The following is a 25,568-nucleotide window of genomic DNA, read 5'->3' on the forward strand; positions in this document are numbered from 1 at the left end:
TGTTATAAATATGTATTTATTTATTTATTTTATAGATAATTTTTGTATTAAAGATACTTAATTTAGTTTTAAAATATTAATTTAAAAGAAAATTAAATGAATGAAAGGTTATTTATTAAAAGGTAAATTTAAAAATAAAAATATACATATTAAAATGAGATATCCTTTTATGTATAGGTGTAAAAGTATAAGTATAATTATTATACATTGCTATTATTATAAAATTAAATATAAATAGTTTTTAAAATTTCATTGTAAATAGTTTTTAGTTATTTTGTAGGCAGTTTTATAGTTACAAAACAGTTAAATTTAAAAAAATGGTTAAATCGAAAGGACACAGTAAATTGATAAAATTATTATCTTAATTAAAAAATTATTTAAAAGATAAAATTAGAAAATAAATGTGAAAAAAAATTCCTTTAAGTATAAGAATAGTTAATATTGTCCACGAGTGTGATTCTTGTATACTATAAATTGAATGTTATTGAAATTGTGAGGGGTTTTCCAAATTAAGAAGATGGTTCGGTGTTGAAGTATTTTGATTTGGAACTGCCATGGTTGATCAAAATTTGACATACTATTATCCGAGTAATTTTTTAATTTGATGAATTATCTGAAGCGATCCCTTTCACAAATTTAAAACCAGAATGCATTTATTGTTAAACATTTTTATCTTCTTTGATATCTGTTATAAAGTGAAGAAGACTAACTAAAATAAAAAAAAAAAGTCATTTTTTAAAATGTCGTTTAATATTTATTCGTTAACTCAAATATGATTTTCCATAATTCTAAAACATGATGAGAAACTTCGCATTCAAATATTTTAAAATTAATCTATTTAATGGATCGGGTACAAAATTATATTTTGTTGCGATAGACGGGGTAAAATTAAGAGAAAAAACAATGTCATGCACATTAATTGTATTTATTAGTTACTTACAAAAGCGAAAGGGTTTTAATTTTATTAAGGAGGTGGAGGAGTGATCGCGAGTAAGAAATGGACACGTCATCTTGATCAGTGTGAGACGGTGCGTTGTGTCCTGGCCTATTCTTCGTCCCACTTCTTCCTACCCTCTTTCTCTCGTCATTTCTGCTACTCTTCATCGATCTCTTGCGTTGCCACGATTCCATTTTCCAGTTTCTGATTTCCGCATACGTAACCCTTCCCTTCTTCATCTAAACTGCAATCAAAACATCACATTGGATGAATAAATCGCGGTAGTTAGGGTTCCATTCGATCCAACCGAAATTGAATGTAATCAACACCTCTCTTAAGTCTCAGAGCTGGGGGCGAATAACTCTCGGCCTCTCGGAAGCCCGGCGGCGGCGGCGGCACCTTCATCGTCGCAGCAGGGACTCTGGTTCTTCCTCCGCTTCCACAATGCGCCGCGTGTCCACACCCTTGCTCATCTTCCCCAGGTCGAATCTGTGAGCCGTTACGCATCCGATCTCAATCGCCCTGTCCAGCTCCGACCGCCGCCAGTCATGGAAAACGCCGCAGCTGCCTCAGCCGCTCTTAGTTCCGCTGCTCCGCCGCTTGAAGAGCCTGAGTACTTGGCGCGCTACATGGTCGTCAAGCACTCCTGGCGCGGCCGCTACAAGCGGATACTCTGCATTTCCAGCGTTTCCGTTCTAACTCTCGATCCCTCCACGTTATCTGTTACCAACTCCTACGATGTAGCGACGGATTTCGAGGGCGCCGTGCCTATTCTTGGTCGCGACGAGAATTCGAATGAGTTTAACCTCAGCGTGAGGACCGATGGACGCGGAAAATTCAAATCCATGAAGTTCTCGTCGCGGTACAGGGCGAGTATTTTGACGGAGTTGCATCGGATACGCTGGAATCGGTTGGCGCCAGTGGCTGAGTTCCCGGTGCTTCATCTTCGGCGACGGGCGTCTCAGTGGGTTCCTTTGGTATGTCAGGCCGCTCCACCATTGCTTTTTTAGTGTGATTGATTTTATGGTTTCGATGATTGCTTTTCTGTGAACTTCATCTGACATGTAAGTAAAGACGGCGGAGTGGACATATATGCATTTTGATTGTGGGATTCATGCTTGCATTGCGATGGCTAAGTGTGTTTGTCACTGTTTTTTTTTTTAGTTGTTCATAATTTGTTGTGTGATGGATTGTGTTGAGAATAAAGAAGATAGGGATTGAGATTAATCTCCCTTGTGTATAAACCACACATAGGGTAATCTATTTATAATAGAGAGAGGTACAAGTAAAAAGAGTAACTGAAAATAAAATGATTAAATAGAAGATATTGTTTGATATTGTGGTTATCAATATCTAACAATATCTTAATAATATCAAACTATATCTAACACTCCCCCTCAAGCTGGAGCATACAAATCGTATGTGCCAAGCTTGTTACAAATATAATCAATTCTAGGCCCCCGTAAAGATTTCGTAAAAATATCTGCTAACTGATCACTTGAGTTAACAAACTCAGTCTTGATGTCTCCAGACATAACCTTTTCCCGAACGAAATGACAATCAATCTCAATGTGTTTAGTCCTCTCATGAAAGACAGGATTAGAGCTAATATGAAGGGCAGCCTGATTGTCACATACAAGTGTCATTTGAGTAATATCTCCAAATTGTAACTCTTGAAGCAATTGCTTGAGCCAAACAAGTTCACAGGCAGCTGAGGCCGTAGCTCTATATTCTGCTTCTGCACTAGATCTTGCTACAACACTCTGTTTCTTACTTTTCCACGAGATCAAGTTACCACCAATGGAGACACAATACCCAGATGTAGATCTTCTATCAGAAGGAGATCCTGCCCAATCAGCATCTGAATAGCAAACAACTCTTGTATGGTTATTAGAACCATATAACAATCCTTTTCCAGGAGATTTTTTAATATACTTCAAGATGCGAATGACTGCATTCCAATGATCTTCACATGGAGAATTAAGAAATTGGCTTACCACACTGACTGCAAAGGAAATGTCAGGACGAGTAACGGTAAGATAATTCAATTTCCCAACCAATCGTCTATACTGCTCAGGATCAGATATAGGCTCCCCCTGATTTGGTAGAAGTTTAGTATTGGGATCCATGGGTGTATCAACAGACTTTGAACTCATCAATCCAGTTTCCTCCAGAATATCCATGGCATACTTTCTTTGAGATATAACAATACCATCATTGGACTGTGCCACCTCAATACCCAAGAAATATCTGAGTTTGCCAAGATCTTTGGTCTGAAAATGGTGACAGATATGTTGTTTCAACTGAGAGATGCCATGGTTGTTACTCCCTGTAAGAACGATGTCATCAACATATACTATCAAGTAAACACATCCAGCACTCGAGTGTTGATAAAAAACAGAATGATCTGTTTCACACCGAGTCATACCAAATTGTTGAACAACATTGCTAAACTTTCCAAACCAGGCCCTAGGAGATTGTTTTAGGCCATATAGTGATTTGCGAAGACGACATACCATCCCAGAAGACTCCCCCTGAGCAACAAACCCAGGAGGTTGCTCCATATAAATTTCCTCTTGCAAATCACCATTGAGGAAAGCATTCTTAACATCCAGTTGATAAAGAGGCCATTGTTTAAGAGCGGCCATGGCGATAAATAAACGAACAGAAGCCATCTTTGCCACGGGGGAAAAAGTATCTCCATAATCCAACCCAAAAATTTGAGTATAACCTTTGGCTACAAGACGAGCTTTGAGGCGATCAATAGTACCATCAGGTCCAACTTTGATAGCAAACATTTCTGGAATATCAATATGTGCCAAGCTTGTTACAAATATAATCATTTCTGGTCCCCTCAAGGGTGAGTCCCTTCAACCACATTGGTACACTCCCCCTCCAGCGGAAGCATTCCCAACCACGAGTACCCCTTCTCGTACCGCCGTTCATCTTAACGGGACACGCTTACCTGGAACCCTTAACTGGGACTCTTGTCAGGAAGACTTTCGATACAGGGACCTGCACTCGTCTGAGCCGGTTTTTAACCATCGGCTCTGATACCATGTTGAGAATAAAGAAGATAGGGATTGAGATTAATCTCCCTTGTGTATAAACCACACATAGGGTAATCTATTTATAATAGAGAGAGGTACAAGTAAAAAGAGTAACTGAAAATAAAAAGATTAAATAGAAGATATTGTTTGATATTGTGGTTATCAATATCTAACAATATCTTAATAATATCAAACTATATCTAACAGATTGTGAGTATGCGCATTTGTGTCTTTCTTTTGTCTCTCATGCTGATCAAGAGAAAATACGTGTGTGAAGTTTGTTTCGATAGGGAGTTTTGAAAGAGGGATTTAACATATAATTGATTTTAAAATGCCATTCATATAAATGTATTTGGCTCTTCTGAAAGCGTGGAAGGATATAGTAATGTATTCTTACACATTTACGATTTGTTATATACGTGTATGTAATATAGTTATAGATGGTTGGCATTTCACGGACATTTGATATTCCATATTTTACCTCGGTTTATAATTGATGGATCCCATAAAAAAGGTTAAACTTGTAATAGCCCCCACTTTTAAGTTTTTAGTCCATATACAAGAAAATTGTAAGTTTTAGTCCCGGCATGTGCATAAAAGTTGAGGTTTGGTCCTTATTGCTTGCATCGGAGAAAATTTCCTGCTGATCTAAATCCACTAAAGAACTTTCTTGCAGTGATGAACCACCACAAAACCATTGCTGAGATTAAAACTTGTAGTTTTCTTGCACAGGGACTAAAACTTAAGTGACGACAACTATATGGATGAAGTAAATTGTTCAACACTAAAAATTGTCTTTATTGGATTTCAAAACCCACGAATTTTGGAATGATGAGAATTCTATATAAGGGATCTTTTTTTTTTCAAGTGAAATGAAGGGATTTCAAATAATACTTAAAACACATTATTTAAGTAATTTCTTTTTCTCTTCTATGGTTTTACCTCAGATTCTCACCCATAAAGCTTTGTGTCTCTTTCTCTCTCTCTTTTGCACCTCTCTTTCTCTCTCTCTTTTGCACCTCTCTTTCTCTCCTACACCTACTTTCCCTACCCAATAGCAACATAAAATACAAGTTTGCAACTGCTGTGTCAATAGTAAAACTTATCAACATTTCCTCTTTTCCCCTTTTTAAACTGTATTTTGATTGTCATAGATTATGTTGAAATTATAATATCCAGTACTTAATATTTAGTTAGAAAGTCACAATTGTGATCACCTCAAGAATGGACGGGGCTACCTACAGATGTAGAGTGTTGTCACCATGATGCGGCTCTTGGGCAATTGAGACTAGAGATGTCAAACTAGTGCTTATAAGGCTTGGGCACTTCATAAGTTGGTTTCCTGGGGTTCAATTAGACCTCAAACTTGAATTCCAAGATATTTGATTTTGTAGTTATTGTTTACATATGAAAAAAAAATTAGTATAATTAATCATTTAATTTTGTACATTCCTAGTTTAGTTGAAGCAATTCAATTTCCATGAATGCCAAATTCATTATAGCAATGAAATCCTTAATTCAAACACTACCTTAATACATTTTATATTGTGGAGATTATTATTATTTATTATTTAAATCTTTGTGTAACAAAACAAATTATACAAAAAAGAGGGAGGTGAGTAGTTAAACTAATTATCTTCTATGACTGGTGGCTTTCACAGAAATTGAAAGTAACCTATGTTGGTGTTGAGCTTATTGATACAAATTCGGGTGATCTTCGCTGGTGCTTGGATTTTAGAGACATGGATTCCCCTGCAATTATTCTTCTCTCTAATTCTTTTGGGAAGAAAAACATTGATCATGGTAGCGGATTTGTTCTTTGCCCCTTATATGGAAGAAAGTCTAAAGCTTTTCAAGCTGCTTCTGGATGCACAACATCAGCTATTATTTCAAATTTGGTATGGGTGGCTTTGTCTAAGCTTAAGTAATTATTCTGCTTGATATTGGTACTTTAAATTAGCATGCCTTGTGGAACTTAATCAAAGCAGCATTTGTAAAATTGCTTTGGTTAAGCTTTCTGGATAACACAGGATTATTGTACTTCCTTTTTTAATATCAACTATAATAACAGTGCATAAATTTTATTGCAGACAAAAGCTGCCAAATCCACGGTTGGGGTGTCCTTGTCTGTGGAGAGTTCTCAAAGTCTCTCTATTTCTGAATATATAAAACAAAGGGGTAACTGATCACAACCTTGTATATGTTACTTTGACTTTCAAGTTTGTTGTTTATCTGCTGTGAATTTCTTTATTAATCTTGAACAAATAAATGTAATGCAGAAAAGGAGGCAGTTGGAGCAGAAGATACCCCATTGGGGGGTTGGTCTGTAACAAGGTTGCGTTCTGCTGCCCATGGAACTCTAAATGTTCCGGGGTTGAGCTTAGGAGTTGGCCCTAAAGGAGGTCTAGGTGAGCATGGTGATTCTGTATCCCGTCAGCTCATTCTTACAAAGGTTTCACTTGTTGAAAGGCGCCCTGAGAATTATGAAGTAAGTGACGTAATAAGTCAACTTTTGAATAGGATGTAGCATTTATAGATGCATATCTATTATTATATTACAGGCATTGATATATTTCTTGCACGTGACATTAGGCACTGATAAACGATTGTTTCCTGAGATATTGTTTCAAATAAATCTTGAATGACATGGTTACAGTGGAAGGTCTTCTGTTTTCTATAAACCTACATATTCAGGTTACATTTGGATAAACTTTGAAATAACGTGCTTTTATTGTATAACTATTTTCTTTGGAGAAAAGTGTTTGGATTTATTTCTTTTTTCCGGAAAATTATCCTATAGTTTTGTGAGTGTGTGTTTGAAACATTCGTTTTAGTTAGAAAAATATATCGTACAAAGAGAAGGCTTTGGTAAATGCAGTCTCAACATGTTATGGTAGCAACAATCAAGCAAGTAGCATCTTTGTTGGAGGTAAAACAGATATTAAAAAGGAAATATTAAGCTTGAATGATGCATGCATCTTCAATATAATGTGTATGTGTCCCTTTATCTATAGTTCTATGCTGGGTATGTCAAATGTTGAGAATTTTTACTAGATGTGTGCAGGCAGTTACTGTTCGTCCATTATCTTCAGTAAGTGCTCTTGTTCGGTTTGCTGAAGAGCCGCAGATGTTTGCAATTGAATTTAGTGATGGATGCCCCATCCATGTAAGCTTTTGTTGTGCTATTCTAGTTTGTGATTTATTATGCTACTATTTTTCTCATGCATATTTGTGTGAATTGTAGGTTTATGCAAGCACGTCTCGTGATAGCTTACTTGCAGCATTTCGTGATGCTTTGCAAACTGAAGTAGGTAGATGTATTTCATCTGGGTTGGCAATTGTTATATAATGACATGTTTGATATATGATGATTGATGACCTATAATATTGTGTTATATATATCATAATATCAATGTTGACCTGTTCTCTAATTCAAGTTAATCTTATTATAAAAAGGAAATGTTGTGAAACGGAGTGTCCTAGTGCATGTTTGATTTCACCTGATGTTTATTTACAGGGTCAATGTGCCATACCTGTATTGCCAAGACTGACAATGCCTGGTCATCGGATTGATCCTCCCTGCGGGAGAGTTTTTTTGCTATCTGGTCAACAAAAGCCTGTTACTGATGTAGAAAGTGCATCAATGCATTTGAAGCATTTGGCAGCTGCAGCCAAAGATGCTGTTGCTGAAGGTGGATCTATTCCTGGATCAAGGGCTAAACTGTGGCGTAGAATAAGGGAGTTCAATGCCACTATACCGTATAGTGGTGTACCTCAAAACATTGAAGTACCAGAGGTTACTTTGATGGCCTTGATCACTATGCTTCCTGCTGCCCCAAATCTTCCTCCAGAATCTCCTCCTTTGCCTCCCCCTTCACCAAAAGCTGCAGCAACTGTGATGGGTTTTATTGGATGTTTACGCAGACTACTTGCCTCAAGAAGTGCAGCATCACATGTGATGTCTTTTCCGGCAGCGGTTGGAAGGATAATGGGTTTACTCAGAAATGGTTCAGAAGGTGTTGCTTCTGAGGCTGCTGGGCTTGTAGCTGTACTCATTGGTGGTGGGCCTGGTGATGCAAATGTAACAGATTCTAAAGGGGAGTGGCATGCCACAATTATGCATACAAAGTCAGTTTTGTTTGCTAATCAGAATTATATCATCATTCTTGTCAACAGATTAAAGCCAACCTCAGTATCACCTTTACTGACAATGACTGTTGTTGAAGTGCTTGAGGCTATGATTTGTGATCCACATGGTGAGACCACCCAATACTCTGTTTTTGTTGAATTGTTACGCCAAGTTGCAGGGTTGAAGCGTCGCTTGTTTGCACTGTTTGGTCACCCTGCTGAAAGTGTTAGAGAAACAGTAGCAATGATAATGCGATCAATTGCCGAAGAAGATGCTATAGCTGCAGAGTCCATGCGAGATGCTTCTCTGCGTGATGGTGCTTTGTTGAGGCATTTACTGCATGCATTTTTCCATCCAGCTGGTGAGCGGCGTGAAGTTAGTCGACAGCTTGTTGCCCTTTGGGCAGATTCCTATCAACCAGCTTTGGAGCTATTGTCCCGAATTCTGCCTCCTGGTCTTGTTGCTTACTTGCACACACGTGCTGATGAAGTTCTAGCTGAAAACACGAATCATGAAGAGTCATCAATTGGGAAAAGAAAAAGACGTTTACTTCAGCATAGGAAAGGTCGCATCGGGAGAGGACTTATTTCTCAAGAACAACCTTTCCCTTCAGCTAATAACTTTGATGTTTCTGATTCAGCTAGGCAAACAGGGGGTACTGTTGTCAGAGGCTTAGACAACTTCCATAAAACTGGTATGGACCCAAGTTCTGGACAAACTTCAAATATTCAATCTTCAGTAGTTCACACCAGTGAACATTTGAACAATGGATCTTCTACAGTAGATGTGCACAATGGTCATTCAGCTTTTTTGGCTTCGGCTAATGCGGTGTCAGCAAACTCAAATGAAGCACCAGAATCTGAATTTCAAAATTCAGTTGATCCTGACAGCAATGCAGTTGGTTTGCAGAATGAAGGCATTCCTGCTCCTGCTCAAGTTGTTGTAGAGAACACCCCTGTAGGATCTGGTCGGCTTCTATGTAATTGGCCTGAATTTTGGAGAGCTTTTGATCTTGATCACAATCGTGCAGACTTGATTTGGAATGAGCGTACCAGGCAAGAGTTGAGAGAATCTCTGAAAGCTGAAGTTCATAAACTAGATGTTGAGAAAGAGCGTACTGAAGATATTGTTCCGGGGGGCACTGCCTTGGAAATGGTATCAGGTGTTGAGAGTGTGCCACAAATATCTTGGAACTACCCTGAATTTTCTGTTCGTTACCCTAGCTTGTCAAAAGAAGTTTGTGTGGGTCAATATTATCTGCGATTACTGCTTGAGAGTGGCAGTGCTGGCAGGGCACAAGACTTCCCATTGCGTGATCCTGTTGCTTTCTTCAGGGCACTTTACCATCGTTTCTTATGTGATGCAGACACCGGACTTACTGTAGATGGAGCTGTTCCTGATGAATTAGGTGCGTCTGATGATTGGTGTGACATGGGTAGATTAGATGGTTTTGGTGGAGGTGGTGGATCATCGGTGAGAGAGCTTTGTGCAAGGGCGATGACAATTGTATATGAGCAGCATTACATGACCATAGGCCCTTTTGAAGGTACAGCTCACATCACTGTTCTATTGGACAGGACAGATGACAGAGCTTTGAGGCACCGACTTCTTTTACTTCTGAAGGTTTGTAAATTTAAATTACTTTTTCCTAGCTCTGTCTTATCTATGAGTGGGAGGAAGGGTTAATTTGCTTTTCTATTGTGTCATAGTTCTATTGATGTTCATCCTAATATTTTTGCTTCAGAGTACCAAAATTTAGGCCAGTAGTTGATCTAAAAAGAAACAAATTTTGAATTTTGATCTTCATCGCTGCTGGTTGCAATTTGTAACAGGAGCAGTGGTCATTGGCCTAATGATTATTCTAAATGGAATTTTGTTTAAATTAACTTGCGTAAACATTGCAGTTTCTCAATTAATATGGATTAAGAACTTAAATTAACTGTCATTTATTGAATTTCAGGCATTGGTGAAGGTTTTATCAAATGTGGAGGCTTGTGTCCTAGTTGGAGGCTGCGTATTAGCTGTTGATCTGCTTACCGTGGTCCATGAAACTTCAGAGAGGACATCTATTCCCTTGCAATCAAATTTAATTGCTGCTACTGCTTTTATGGAACCCCTTAAAGAATGGATGTATATTGACAAAGATGGTGCTCAAGTTGGACCTATGGAAAAGGATGCTATTAGAAGGTTGTGGTCGAAGAAGGCTATTGATTGGACGACAAGGTTTTGGGCTTCTGGGATGCTAGATTGGAAGAAGCTGCGAGATATCCGTGAACTTCGTTGGGCACTTGCACTTAGAGTTCCAGTCCTTACTCCGCCTCAGGTAGAATCTTGTCTAAGCTGGAAGATAATATCAGTAATAATTGCTGTTGTAATGTTTTCTGTTGCTAGATTTTTTTTCTTCACATTTTTTTGCCGAGTGGTCTCTAATTTTTTTCTCAGCCTTCTTTTTTTAGTGTAGACATGTGCTTATTTGTTTTATTTGAATTGCTTGATTTTTTTGGGAACTGTTGAGATTGGGCACTAATTTTAAGGTTCTGTTATGTTGAATTTTTAAGAACTGTAAGCTTAGATAATTTGGAAATCAACCTAAGGTAAAATAATATAGTTATCTAAATGGCTAATTAGTTGTCTTTTCAAAAATAGATTTTGACATCTTTAATTTTTATTTTGCTTGTATCCTTTTAATGGATAGAATATGAATATTGTTTTCAGGTTGGGGAGACAGCTTTGTCCATATTGCATAGCATGGTGTCGGCACATTCAGATTTAGATGATGCTGGAGAGATTGTTACTCCAACTCCTAGAGTAAAACGAATCCTGTCAAGTCCGCGCTGCCTTCCACATATTGCACAGGTAATTTTAGGAACTGTACCTTTGTTAACCAGCCATGTTGGAGAATATTGATATTTGTTGTGACTTGCATCATTTTAAGGGGCCTTCTCCAACAGTTAAAATTAATTTATGCGCAAGTTAAAAATTAAAATTTAGAGAAACTATATTAGGGAGCTTCTACAAATTAGTTTATGCATAATCTAAATTTAATTTGTGGAGAAGTCAATTTCACCCTTTTCTTCATAAATTTTTCTTTTAAAAGTCCTAACAGTTTTCCAAAATTTTGGTAGATTCTGTGGTTGTTAATTGTCTTACATTTATCATTTTGAATTCTAGTTTTTTGATATTTGTGTGATATGATAATTGTAGGTTATTCTTAGTGGTTCCAAGCTGGGTTGGGCTCTCGATAGGCAGACCTGTCAAAAAAGATGGGCTGGCTCGGTGGTTTAACCTATTGTGGCCCAACCTGCTTAGCTTCTCAACTTTTTTCTAAAACAAATGAAAATTATATCAAAAATTCAAGTTGAAAAATCTTACCATTTATTTCAATAACTTTTTATTGTTTTAAAAATTCAAAAGACTTATTTATTATTGTTTGTTTGTTTTATAAATTTAATTTTCTATTACTAAAATAATTAATATACAAGCTAATTTAAAATAAATTAGTTTATTTAAATTAATTTTACAAAATAAATACTTAAAAATTATTATTTTTGTCTTTCTTTAGTTTTTTTCCCTTTTTGGCGGTACCTAGGCAGGGCAGTCAAGGGTATCAGCCCATTTTCAATTGGTGACTTGGCCCTGCTCATTTTCAGTATGTTGGGCCCAAACGGGCTAAGCTAGCCTGTGTTGTCTTCCTTTGTTGTTTTACACTTCTCACTTCTAAGCAAATTTAAGTATTATATTATGATTTCATTTTCTTCATTTCATTTGGTGGGGTGGGTATAGGCCATTCTTTCAGGGGAACCAAGTATTGTTGAGGCAGCTGCTGCATTGCTTAAGGCCATTGTTACCCGGAATCCCAAAGCTATGATCCGTCTGTACAGCACTGGTGCATTTTACTTTGCACTGGCATATCCTGGTTCTAATCTACTTTCAATTGGGCAACTCTTTTCTGTCACCCATGTCCATCAAGCATTTCATGGTGGGGAAGAAGCTGCAGTTTCAAGCTCATTGCCTTTGGCAAAACGTAGTGTTCTTGGTGGGCTTCTCCCTGAATCTTTGTTGTATGTACTGGAGCGTAGTGGTCCAGCAGCATTTGCTGCTGCAATGGTTTCAGATTCTGACACCCCAGAGATAATATGGACTCACAAAATGAGGGCAGAAAATCTAATTCGTCAGGTAATCTAAACTTTGTAGTAGCCAGTTTGGTGATTTTTTTTTCCTTAAAATTTATAAGAGTTTATTCACTTGTAAATATACTCTTGTAGATATACAGATTCCATAGTGTGATTGATTTGACTCTCCTTTGCTCTTCATCAGGTTTTGCAGCATCTAGGTGATTTTCCGCAGAAATTGTCACAGCATTGCCATGTTTTGTATGACTATGCCCCCATGCCTCCAGTGACATACCCAGAGCTAAGAGATGAAATGTGGTGTCACCGTTATTACCTCAGGAATCTATGTGATGACATTCGTTTTCCAAATTGGCCAATTGTTGAACATGTAGAATTTCTTCAATCATTACTTGTAATGTGGCGTGAAGAGTTGACTAGAAAGCCTATGGATCTATCTGAAGAAGAAGCTTGCAAGATCCTTGAAATATCCTTTGAGGATATATCTAGTGACAATGTAAATAAAAGAAATTCTTTGGATATTGCAGATGAAGCATCTGGCTTATCGAAGCAGATTGAGAACATTGATGAAGAAAAATTAAAGCGACAATATCGGAAACTTGCTATGAAATATCATCCTGACAAAAATCCAGAAGGGAGGGACAAGTTTCTTGCCATACAAAAGGCCTATGAACGTCTCCAGGTAGTTACATGTTTCCATGTCATAGTCAGGCTTCTTTGGAATCTTGTTTCAACAAGTTTCACTAAAGCAGCATGGTTCTTTCTAGTTTTCTATGTAAAGGTTTTTTTCATACTTCTATAAGTATCTCAGCATATGCATTATGGAGAGCAGTGCTGTCTCTTAAGCGATAAATTCTGAAATCAAGTATCTTGTTCAATAAAATATGGAATCTGTATATTTGCCTTTTATCTAGAGATGTCAATGGAATTGTGATTTATCTTGGGTATGTTATTTACTTAAAATCCTGATAGGGAAAAAATGTACTTGTGAATATTTATTTAGCTTTTATATTTTACTTTTTTATTGAGCCACCACTACAAAATGCATTCATCAAGCTTACTGTAAATACAGCACAAAAATTGTCCATCCAAATCATAATGCTCATTCATTTTCACTCTGATTTCTTTGTGCATGATAATACCCTCCATTACACAATGAATAGGTCTATATTTATGCCTTTTATAATTTGTTAAATTATACATTTTGTGAACATAGGCTACCATGCAAGGGTTGCAAGGTCCACAGCCGTGGAGATTGCTACTTTTGTTGAAGGGGCAATGTATTTTATACAGAAGACATGGAGACGTTTTGGAGCCATTCAAATATGCTGGCTATCCCATGTTGCTGAGTGCTGTTACTGTGGACAAGGATGATAACAATTTTCTTTCTTCAGATAGAGCACCTCTCCTTGTGGCTGCATCAGAGCTGGTCTGGCTGACGTAAGAGTTCCATGTTTTTTTTTGTTAGGGTTCACCATCTTACGAAGTGGGGGTTGAGTTAGGCCTGTACCACTTTGTAAGAACCATAATGCTATTAGATCTAAAAGCACTCTGGTAACCTTTGCTCTTTCATTGAATTTCATATGGTTAGATGTGCATCTTCTAAATTGAATGGTGAAGAGCTGGTAAGAGATGGAGGGGTGCATCTTCTTGCAACTCTTCTTTCCCGTTGCATGGGTGTCGTTCAGCCAACCACTCCTGGAAACGAACCATCTGCGATCATTGTTACGAACATCATGCGAACATTTTCAGTTCTTAGTGAATTTGAGGCTGCCAGAGCTGAGATACTTGAATTTTCTGGATTAGTTGAGGACATTGTGCACTGCACTGAATTTGAACTTGTACCTGCTGCAGTTGATGCTGCCATACAGACTATTGCCAATGTTTCTATCTCCTCTGAATTGCAAGATGCTCTATTGAAGGCTGGTGTCTTATGGTATGCCTCTTCAATTATTGTTTTATTGAGTAAATTATTTTACATCAATTTCAAGTTTGTAGGAGGATTAGTCTAGAGAGTAAATGTAAGTAGCTTCAATATGTGCATATTTAAGTAGTGTTTGTTTCATGTGCTGGCTGTTGTATGTGCTTTTCAACTCTGGTTTTCCGAAATTTCTCAAACAGTAATTTTTGTACTAGTTTCTCCGTTTATAGATCCTTATAGAAACTAGTAATTTCTTAATTTCTCTAACTGTAGCCCGTTTGTATCTGATTTTTATATTTTTTAACAGTGACATCTCTAAAGACATACCTTATATTTCATGTTGTTCCCGTGTAATAGAACAAACAAGATTGAACTTTGATGCTGAACTAGGCAAATGAGGTGGGACAATGATGTGGGAACTACTGACAAGGGAAAGAAAGGAATGACTAAGATGAATACTCCCTCTAAATGATTAGCCAAACCATAGTTATTGGTCTTAGTCAGAATTGTTGCCAGTAACAGGTTTACCAGATTAGGCACGGGAGCAGCACTCTTCTCCTGAATGCAGGAAACTTGCGTCAGAAAATAAGGCGTGGCATATAGAGTTTTCTCCTCAAAGACTAGGCTCCCTTCAATTGGGGAGTTATTTCCATCTGTGATAATCTATTTGGAGTCTGACTTTGGTTTTTGTTGATTCAATACCGCATTAAAACTGGGCTGCACTGAGAATTAAGTGAAAGTTGACACCATCTAGTGAGAGCTCTACCTCTTGATTTAGTAGGCATCAGAAACAGAATTTACCTAATAGTAATACCATCTGAATCTAACCTAGTATTATAATTTAAACTCAGTTAAACCTTGAAGTATTGACTTCTTTAGTTGTTTGTTTGCTAATGAGCTCAAATTTTATATATTGACAATAGTTATTTATGGAACCAAAAAAATATAATTTTATCCCACTTGGTTATACTTGAAAATATATTTTGGACTCATCTGTTTGATATGGTCCATGATAGGTACCTTTTGCCACTACTGCTTCAGTATGACTCAACTGCAGAAGAATCTGATGCAACAGAATCACACGGTGTTGGTGCTAGTGTTCAAATTGCCAAAAACATGCATGCCATAAGAGCATCTCTGGCCTTGTCAAGACTCAGTGGTCTGTGTAGTGATGAGAGTGCAACACCTTACAATCAGGCCGCTGCTGATGCCCTTAGAGTTTTGCTAACTCCTAAGCTCTCTAGCATGTTAAAAGATCAAATGCCCAAAGATTTACTGTCCAAATTAAATGCAAACCTGGAATCACCAGAGGTATTTTTTTCTCATCATCCTTAATCGTGCAAGCAAGAAATGTTTCATGATGGCACTTGATTTCTTGTTTTGCTCTGTAAAGGTCCCGATTAATGTCTGATTCCATTGCACAGATTATTGGAACGTAGTCTGAGTGACTAATCTGTTTGACAAGAAGTTATATATTGAGTCATTAGTAGGACTAGTGGCTAGGTCTGTATTAATTTTCTAAATGTCAAAAGATTATTATTCAGTGTTATTCAAAAAGGCCATGAAGGTGCAATGGCAGAAAGTGGTGGCAAATTTGTCACTGGTCACCACAGCATGGCTGTGTTGAATCGGGTTTTTGTGGCAATGCATCGGGACTGGTTTTGACATCACAGAATGGTATCGTGGAAATCATGCTGCAGGTTAGTCATGGGTCAGTTCAACCTGACCTGAGTCCCTTGCAACCCTAGTTCGTTATGTTGAAAACAGTTCTGGGTACTGACCAAATCCAAGCCCAATAGTTTTTTTTTTTTTTTTCAAAGGGTAGGATCATACAACTCAACCCAAATGTAAAAATCCTAAACTACCAGCTGCAACCCAACACAACTTTCAGGTTCAGCAATCATAGCCGCTGTGGTCAACTGCAGGTGTCGCCACCACAAGCAACCTAGCTGAGACTAAAAGGAAAAAGGAAAAACCTTGACATTTTTGTAGAAAGATCTTCAGATTAAATGATAGCAGAAATTTTTTTGGAGAGAAAACAATGGCTCTATGGCACAGGGAAAAGGACCTGAGCCTTCTGGCAAAGCCCTGGACATTATAAATGAAGTTTTGTTTAAAACTGATTCAGCAAATTTTTAGAGCCTTCAACTCATTTTTGATCTTGCTACTTTGCTAGTTCACAATAGTAATTATGTAACCTAAAGTTGCTAAAATACCTGTACCACATTGTTACAGACTTAAATGGTTTGTGAATGGCACCCCTTTCCCGCAAAAGAAGAAAAGGCACTAAAGGAAAATGTATACCTGGCTGTTGTATGGTATATACAGTCTTGCAAATTAGTTTGTATGGTCATTTGTTGTTTCTTTTAGTCACTAGTTTTCCTGGAAATTTAATAGATTCTAACTACTGACTGCCTGTGATGTTCAATGAAATAATCCATGAATTTGTCACAAATTATTGACCATTTTGTTGGTTTAGCATATTAATGTTTCAAATTTACGAAAATGAAATTAAGCTGTCTCTTTGTTGTATTTGCTTTGATACTATCTTTGAATTCTCTGCAGATTATCTGGAACTCTTCAACGCGAGCAGAGTTGCTGAAATTTGTGGATCAGCAACGTTTAGCTCAAGGTCCCGATGGCTCATATGATATTAAGGATTCACACGATTTTGTTTATAAAGCACTATCCAAAGAATTATTCATTGGAAATGTTTACTTGAGAGTCTACAATGATCAGCCGGACTTTGAAATTAGTGAACCAGAAACTTTTTGCCTTGCACTGATTGATTTTATATCTTATCTTGTGCACAATCTATGTGAAGTTGCCAGTCATAAGGTTGAAGATGCCAATCATAATGTTGAAAATGCCAATCATAATGTTGAAGATGCCAATGATAATGTTGAAGATACCTCCAAGGCTTCTGAGGATACGAGTGAGGCTGTTGGTGAATCTGTGAATGAGCAGCGTGTTGTAGATAATTCTGGCACAATGTCTGAAGAACACTCTGTGGGAAAGGAAGAGCTTGAGCTGATTAAAAGTCTGCATTCTGCATTGACTTCCCTTCAGGTTAATTCCTTACTGCTTTATTTTGTAGTGAAATGCTTTTTATTTGACATATCTGAGTATTTTTGTTTATTATGTGCAGAACCTTCTGACGAATAATCCCAATTTGGCATCCATATTTTCAAACAAAGACAAGTTACTGCCACTTTTTGAATGCTTTTCTGTGCCTGAAGCATCAGTCTATACTATCCCTCAACTTTGCTTAGCAGTGTTGTCACTCTTAACTGCACACGCTCCTTGTTTGCAAGCCATGGTTGCGGATGGGTCTAGTCTTCTGCTTTTGTTACAAATGCTTCACTCAGCCCCAAGTTGTCGAGAAGGTTCCCTCCATGTTCTCTATGCATTGGCAAGCACACCTGAACTTGCCTGGGCTGCTGCCAAGCATGGTGGTGTTGTCTACATTCTTGAATTGCTTTTGCCTTTGAAGGGTAGGAGATATGTTCACCTTAGTTGGTCTTTTTTATTGTTCTCACCTCTAGATTTTTTTGCTGAATTTTTGTGTTGACAATATTCACAATTCCATGCAGAAGAAATTCCACTCCAGCAAAGAGCTATGGCAGCTTCCTTGTTGGGAAAGCTTGTTGGCCAACCAATGCATGGACCAAGAGTTGCTATAACACTTGCAAGGTTTCTCCCTGATGGTCTTGTATCAGTAATTAAGGATGGACCTGGCGAAGCCGTTGTAGTTGCCCTTGAGCAGACTACGGAGACACCAGAACTTGTATGGACACCAGCAATGGCAGCTTCCTTATCTGCACAAATTTCCACTCTGTCATCAGAGCTATACCGTGAGCAGATGAAAGGGCGTGTTGTTGATTGGGATGTACCTGAGCAGGCATCTGGACAGCAGGAAATGAGAGATGAGCCACAGGTATTGTGTAATATGTGATATTTAAATTTGTTGTTTTATACATGGTATGATGAATAATTTATATTCTCATAAATGAACTAAAATTTTGTGTGGATGCAGGTTGGTGGCATCTATGTTCGACTGTTTTTGAAAGATCCCAAATTCCCTCTTAGAAACCCTAAAAGGTTCTTGGAAGGTCTACTAGATCAGTATTTGTCATCCATTGCTGCCACACATTATGAAGCACAGGTTGTTGATCCAGAGCTTCCTTTGCTCCTGTCTGCCGCCCTAGTTTCCTTATTACGTGTGCATCCTGCACTAGCAGATCATGTTGGGTATCTTGGATACGTACCAAAACTAGTTGCTGCTGTTGCATTTGAAGGAAGGAGAGAAACAATGTCATCTGGTGAGGTAAACAGTGGGAGACATGCAGAACAAACATTTGACCCGGATATTGACTCAGCAGAGAACACACAAACACCTCAAGAACGTGTGCGCCTTAGTTGTTTGCGTGTATTGCATCAACTTGCAGCTAGTACCACATGCGCTGAAGCCATGGCTGCAACGAGTGCCGGAACACCTCAGGTTAATGAATATGTTAATATACAATTTTATGTTCTTTTATGCTTCGTATGCAATGTTCTGCTGAAGATAATGTGATTATCAAGAAACTTTCTTGTCTGTCATGGAATTTTCTTTATTCATCTCAAGGATCATCCCTCTGTAATACCTGTATCCCAAAAATCCCTCTGGATTCTTTAAAGCCCATCTTCAAATTCCATTTAGTGTGTGAATTGTTATCCTGGTTTACAAAAGAAGCAACTATTAACCTTTTTCAACAGTTTATTAGTTTCTAATCCTAGTTTTGAACTTCCCTAGTAACTTGATGATGCAGTCTTGCAATTGTGGGGAAAATCATGCTATTATAGAGAAATTCAGGTTTTGATGACAACTGTACTTTATTTATTATTTTATTTTCTAGGTTGTGGTTTGTGGTTTAGATAACGTTTCTGTTGGGAGTATGGGTTAAATATTGGCTATGGGAGGACATACCAATCAACTGAAGTTCATATTAAATGACTTAGCTCGTGAGTATGGAAAAAAGTATTTGTAAAGTTTACATATTCAGTCTCATGTTTTAAAGAGGGTTCTAGTTTCTTCTTGATAATGATTGAATGCTTTTATTGCTGATGTTTCCGATATTTGTGAATATAATTTGCACTGTCCCTACTTTTTAAATGTCTTTGACCAAAGAAATAAATAATTTAAATTTCTTCTTCCAGGTTGTTCCACTGCTAATGAAAGCTATTGGATGGCAAGGTGGAAGTATTTTAGCTCTTGAGACTCTAAAACGTGTTGTGGTTGCTGGTAACCGAGCCAGGGATGCTCTTGTTGCACAAGGCCTTAAGTGAGTACCTTGTATAATTGAAAATTAATTTACTTTTAACTGATTCAATATTTTATGACATGGAGATCCAAATTCATTATAGAGCATTACATTAGTTGCAGACAACTTCAACAAGATGCTAGTGAAAGGGAAAACTCATCACATCAATTTCGATTATAAGGCCTTGTTCTTTCCTTTTAACAAAGCATAGGTTGTGTCCGTTGACTTCCTTGTTTCTGGTAGAATTGAAGTTCAGTTGTGGTAGTGATGCGTGATGACGAGTTTGAAAATTGAATCAGAAATTAAAAGTTACTAAATACCCCCTTAGTTTCACAGAAATATAATTGCAAATAATCTCACTAGTGAGGTTGGCTACATGAATCCCGCAATCTCTCTAGGTTAAAGACAAATTAGTTAGATATTTTATTTATCATGAATTCTTGCTTGTCTCCCTCTTCCTTTTGGCAAGACTAAAAACCATGCCTTAAAGGGTAGATTTTAAGACTAACTTAATCTCACAAAATTAGTTCGGTAAGGTGAGGTTTGCATCCTACTCAACATATCTCTTTATGTTGAGATGGGATATCTCAAGTGTGAGAATAGACGGAAGTCTGATAGGGAATGACACGATAGACCTAACAAACCTTATAAGGACAGGTTTTGATACCATCTTAGAAAGTGAACTTTAAGACTTACTCAATCTTACAAAAAATGGCTTGGTATGTGAGATCTACACCTCACTTGTATATTATAATTTGGTTGGATATATTTATAATCGATGTGAAATCTCCAACACCAAGCAATCTAATTGTATTAATTGTAATGCTAAAGGTTTTTTGTATGTGTGATAGTACCCAAGCACTTGGGGAACCCACCTTCAAAAGTTAGCTAGCTATTAAGTGGAGAGAACCAAACACTTAATACTTTCTCGAGCATGGCATAGTACTCAATGTGGGACTATGACACTATATAATTCCAGAGTTGCTATCATAGAACCGCCAACCGAAGTCTAGGTAGCGTTTTTCAATACACTTTGAAAAGTACCCAAACACTTAGGGAAGTCACCCTCAAAAGTTAGCTATTAAGGGGGAAAGACCAAACACTTAAGTACTTCATCTAGCATTCCAGACTACGTCGATGTGCGACTTGGGGACTGCTTAATATTCAAGTTCCTATCAATGTGTCAAAACTTCTTTTTGCATTTTTTCTTCAATTGTTTGTACAACCGTCACTTTGAATACAATAATTTGTATCTTTTTCTTTCTTTTGTTGATACACATTCATCTTCACTTTTATTTCTCTCACCTTTTTCTCTTGTTATTCCTTTAAAGCTCAACATTTACTGCCATAGAATTAGCATATACCCATATGTGCAACTTGCCTTTTGAAATTGGTTGCCGATCATAAATAACTCAAAATATCTTTCTATTTTTTTTTTAATTTTAACCAGCGCATTTTTATACCATGTATTTACTCTATTTTATAACATTGATCTTGAATATTTGAATTTAAAAACCTGTGGTATGACATCATTTTATAGGAACATAAATGCATTTTATTCAATTACCCTTGCATCCATTAGTGGAAATATGATAGAATTTAGAAGGGAAAGAGAAATAAAGAGGGGAAGAAAGAAGAAAACAGAATAGAGAGGATAAAAGGAAAGAAGAGAGAAACAGAGATGAAAGAATTGTGCAATGCACTTCTGTCATTATCATTCAGTCTTGTTTTGGTGTTGTATCTCACTACGCCTAATCGTCTGTGATTTTGAATTTTTACAATTTTCCGTGTAATGAGACTGTTGAAGGATGTTTGGATGGTCTGTAACTGGAGAAATGTAGAAAAATGAATTTGCCTACTACATATTAGGAAGGTCATGAATGGCTTTGGAGCCACACAATAGTTTGCTTTGAAACAACTGCATGCTTGAATACTATCTTATATATTTATGGGAGTGGATTCACATACTCAATGCTAAAATAAATTTTGCAAACAATGCAGAGTTGGTCTTGTTGAAGTTCTTCTTGGTCTTCTTGATTGGAGGGCTGGTGGAAGGAATGGCTTTTGTTCTCAGATGAAGTGGAATGAATCTGAAGCATCTATTGGCAGGGTGCTTGCAATTGAGGTTGGAATCTGAATCAATTTTATTCTTCCTCTTTTGTTTGAGGCTCTCTCGCATTTTTTTTTTCTTTACAAGTACTTTCTTTAACTTGAAAAAAAATGTCTTCCTTTATGCTCCAGTCTACTTACCCCAGTATCAGAGTTTTAGGTATGAGAGAAAACAGGGAAAATATTATAGAAAGAGAATGGATTATTGTTGCACTGAATGAGAAAGAAGATACAAGCTTGAGCATATATAGGCTCAACAAGAGGTTACAACAGTAACAAACTAATAATAGACGAAAAACAGATAACTAACTAACATCCAGTTGAATAACTGAATGTTTACATTATTTACATTTCAATAGCCCCATCAAACTCGTGGGGAAGGGTTTTTATGGACAAAGTCCTGCACATTGAGTTTGCTCCCTAGGAAGTTCAAAACAGTTAGAAGAAAAAGGCTTGGAAAAAATATCCATAGGAAAATAATAAACTTCAAGTTGTTTGGATAACACTTGTTCATAAACATAGAAATGTGCTTTGCTCAAGAGTGAAAAATAGGGTTTTGTGCTATAGCAACTACACTTTTATTGTCACACAGAATGACAGGTGGAAGAAGAAATATATAGTTCTTCTGGAGAGCTTGAATCCAAATAATTTCTTCTAAAGATTGAGCTAAGCTGTGAGATTCAACTTCAGTGCTCGATCGAGCAATGACACGCTTACGGGACCACCAAGAAACAAGATTAGGTCCCAAAAATATTGCAGATCCAGAACCAGACTTTCTATCATCAATATAAGATGCCCAGTAAGCATCACACAAGGCTGTGCTTGAAAAAGGTTGACTTACATAGGCTGGTTGTATGTGAAAACCATGAGAAAGAGTGCCTTTAAGTTGTCTTGGGATTCTTTTAACAGCTGTCCAATGAGTGTCCAGAGAATTTGAGAATTGCAACATAATTGATATCATGTCTTGTAAGAGTAGCATTTGGCAAAATTCCAACTACTAATCTGTACAGAGTAGGATTAAAAACGACTAATTTGCAGAATGAGTGCATAGCAGATGATATAGGTTGAGCTTTTGTCATCTTTGTTTTATGCAAAGGGTCTCTAATATATTTGCTTGAGTTATCACAATAGTCTTGTTGGAAGATAGTTGATTGCAATACCTAGAAAGTAGTCAAGATGATCCAGCTGCTTGAGAGAAAAACTGGAGTGCAATTTCTAGTGAGCTGCTGAATAATAGATACAGAGGTGCCAGCGAGAATGATGTCATCAACATGTACCAATAGGTGAACATATGAGAGTCATGCTGATAGGTAAATAGTGAAGGATCACATTTACTGGAACGGAAACCAAGCTCCAAAAGATTTGTGGTGAATTGGTCAAACCACTGTTTAGGTGCTTGTTTTAGGCCATAAATGCTTTATTATGTCTGCAGACCAGAGATTTGTCTGAGGCCTCAAATCCATGAGGTTGGATCATATACACTGTTTCTTCAAGTTGTGGTTGTTTCTAGAGAAAATATTGTGTTATTAATTTGTCCCAATATTCAGTTGATGGTTCAACAATTGTTTTTGATAAGTTACTTATCTCCTTAATCAGGTCTTGCATGCCTTTGCTACTGAAGGGGCTCATTGCACTAAAGTGCGAGAACTATTGAATAATTCCGATGTAAGTCTCCACATTTTTTAGTAGCAATATAACATTGTTTCTGCATTTTGGTGATTCCTGTTGCAAGTATGCTACCATCCATGCATTAGTTTTTACCTTGTATAATCATTTTCCCTCCTGCTTTCCAGGTTTGGAGTGCTTACAAAGACCAGAAGCATGACCTATTCCTCCCTTCAAATGCTCAATCTGCAGCTGCTGGCATTGCTGGTCTCATTGAAAATTCATCATCGTCGAGACTCACCTATGCCCTTACCGCACCACCACCATCCACTACTTCCAGAACTCCTCCGTTATCCTCTGCTGACTTCAACGGAAAGCAGGATCAGTTTCTATAGTAGAACAGTAAGACATTTTTACTTGACGGAGCCTATACTTGTAACTCACCTGTATAGTACACTGTACAGTTTTTTTATATACTTGCTCCTGGGTTAGTAACTAGGAAGCATGTGCAATTTTCTCTAGAGTATTCGTTTGTTTTGAGGCCTCCCTTATATCCTTGTAAATTGGATTATGTATTTACTATTTTACTGCAAAATAGTGAGGTGATTTTTCGCATTTCGTGAAACTTTTATTGTGGTTGGTAAATCTGAAGATGCCAGAGCAAAGCTGAACTCCTTTTACTAAGCGTTAAGAATGCTAAGTTTGAATCAATGATTTTTTTATTAAAATAACTGAATTTATGTTGAAGTAGATTAATAATGTGCGCTAATTATTGATTTATTGTAATATTTGTGTAGCTTATGAATTAGGGCATGTCAGAACAATTATGTTTGCCCTTATATATAAAACTTGGTTGGAACCAGCTGGAACGTTAGAGAATACGTCAAGTAAGTGGCGCAAACATCTCTGATTGGATCAGACCTGAAATGAAAGAGGTACAAAATGATAAAGTTGGCCGAATAATCTTAAACGACAGCAAATCATTCGGTTATCGGTGTATCGGTTTCAACATCTGTTGCCATGAGAGAGCAGGATGGGATGCTGTGATGTGAGGGAACAGAACAAAGAATAGTGAAGTAACAAAACAAACAAAAAGTTCTTTCTTTCTTTTAATGAACTATTATACTAAACGCTTTATTTTTTATGATCCAACTATTATACTAAATAACGCATATCTAATACTTAAAGCACAGTGATCCATATTAGTTTATAAATAATTTTAATTGTGCTCTATTTCTTTTTCTAACTTTAGAGGAAGTCTTGAATAAATCTAAGTTAACATTCCATAACATGTTAGGCTGTAAACAGAAAACCACTTCACCTTCTTATTCCTAAATAGTTAAGTGCTTCTTTCAAGAATTTGGACCTAGTTGAAAATTAATAAAACAAGTTCTCTTTCAAGATAGTATCTAATAAGGTGTATGTTCAAGAAATTTCTTGATTGGGATTTTTAGAATTAAAAAAATATGAAAAAGAAAATAAATTTCTCCATAAATTAAAATTAATTTATATATAAAATAAGTTGCAGAGATTCTCTTACATAATATCTTTAAATATTTTACTTTTAACTTGTATATAATTATTTTAATTTTTAATTTTTTTCTTTTCTATATATTTTTATAAAAAAATTATCCAAATATACATCTTATTTAAGATCAACCTGGTAGGATGTTAATATCTTTCCGTAATTGATTTCCGATCCAAATTGAATTTCAAAATTTAAAATTTTTTCATAATTTTTCATTATAAATTATTCAGGCAATTTCTTTATTTTGTTCTAAATATTTTTGTGTTTCATCGTGATTTCGATTGCAATAATAATATATAATTTTTCTTTTTAAATTTATTTCAAATTATTTTTAGAAAATAAAATTTAAACTTAACTAAACTTAGAAAATAAGTTTGGTATGATGAAGCTTATCCACCTAGATATTATAAACTTGATTATATAAATTCCCTCACGTGACTGGAATATGAAGCGCTGATATTATGATGAAATCCGATCATAGTGTTGCAGAATATTTCACTTCAATCTCAAAATGAGGAGCAAGAAATGGAGTTGCCACCGTTACCATTCCGAATATAACTTCATCATAATTTGACACTACTGTTTTCTTATACTTCTATCTAACAATCATATTTTTTTTTCTAATTTTCTTTATAATTTCTTTTATTAGTTAAATAATATTTTATTATTAGAAGAGTTATAATGGAAGTAAAAGAAAAAGGTGCGTGTGAGATGATAATTTTTGTCTTCACATAGTTTAACATCTTTTTAACCGGGCAAATTCTAGGATTTTGTTTTATAGGAAGTGTATTTTGTAAGAAAAACAAATATAGATTCCATATTGCTAGAAACTAAAAGGATTTGAAGGAGTGCATTT

The 25,568-nt window shown here is 36.6% G+C and overlaps 1 protein-coding gene across 2 annotated transcripts; it reads left to right on the forward strand.

The window, feature by feature from the left end:
• The first annotated feature begins 1,001 nt into the window (after positions 1-1,001).
• LOC114176935 (dnaJ homolog subfamily C GRV2) lies at positions 1,002-23,803 on the forward strand. Of its 2 annotated transcripts, XM_028062140.1 has the most exons (22): positions 1,002-1,914; positions 5,649-5,885; positions 6,078-6,165; positions 6,267-6,475; positions 7,052-7,153; positions 7,232-7,294; positions 7,505-9,739; positions 10,077-10,439; positions 10,832-10,972; positions 11,900-12,292; positions 12,434-12,928; positions 13,463-13,686; positions 13,838-14,182; positions 15,184-15,478; positions 16,733-17,236; positions 17,316-17,661; positions 17,761-18,104; positions 18,204-18,668; positions 19,367-19,491; positions 21,472-21,595; positions 23,176-23,244; positions 23,373-23,803. In XM_028062140.1, the coding sequence occupies exons 1-22, from the start codon at positions 1,486-1,488 to the stop codon at positions 23,577-23,579; spliced, it is 7,803 nt and encodes a 2,600-aa protein (XP_027917941.1). In that variant the 5' UTR covers positions 1,002-1,485; the 3' UTR covers positions 23,580-23,803. The 2 variants fall into 2 exon arrangements, with proteins under 2 accessions (XP_027917941.1, XP_027917942.1); XM_028062141.1 differs by lacking the exons at positions 1,002-1,914; positions 5,649-5,885 and having other exon boundaries at positions 7,042-7,153.
• The last annotated feature ends 1,765 nt before the right edge of the window (positions 23,804-25,568 follow it).

The sequence above is a fragment of the Vigna unguiculata genome, chromosome 3 (genome assembly GCF_004118075.2).
Source record: "Vigna unguiculata cultivar IT97K-499-35 chromosome 3, ASM411807v1, whole genome shotgun sequence".
Taxonomy (NCBI): Eukaryota; Viridiplantae; Streptophyta; class Magnoliopsida; order Fabales; family Fabaceae; genus Vigna; species Vigna unguiculata.

Bases quoted from the DNA above. Each gene is read 5' to 3' on its own strand.
- LOC114176935 (XM_028062140.1), top strand. From the start codon at position 1,486: ATGGAAAACGCCGCAGCTGCCTCAGCCGCTCTTAGTTCCGCTGCTCCG. The intron at 10,440-10,831 runs GTAGAATCTTGT...TATTGTTTTCAG, and splicing joins CAGTCCTTACTCCGCCTCAG to GTTGGGGAGACAGCTTTGTC. The intron at 14,183-15,183 runs GTATGCCTCTTC...GGTCCATGATAG, and splicing joins TTGAAGGCTGGTGTCTTATG to GTACCTTTTGCCACTACTGC.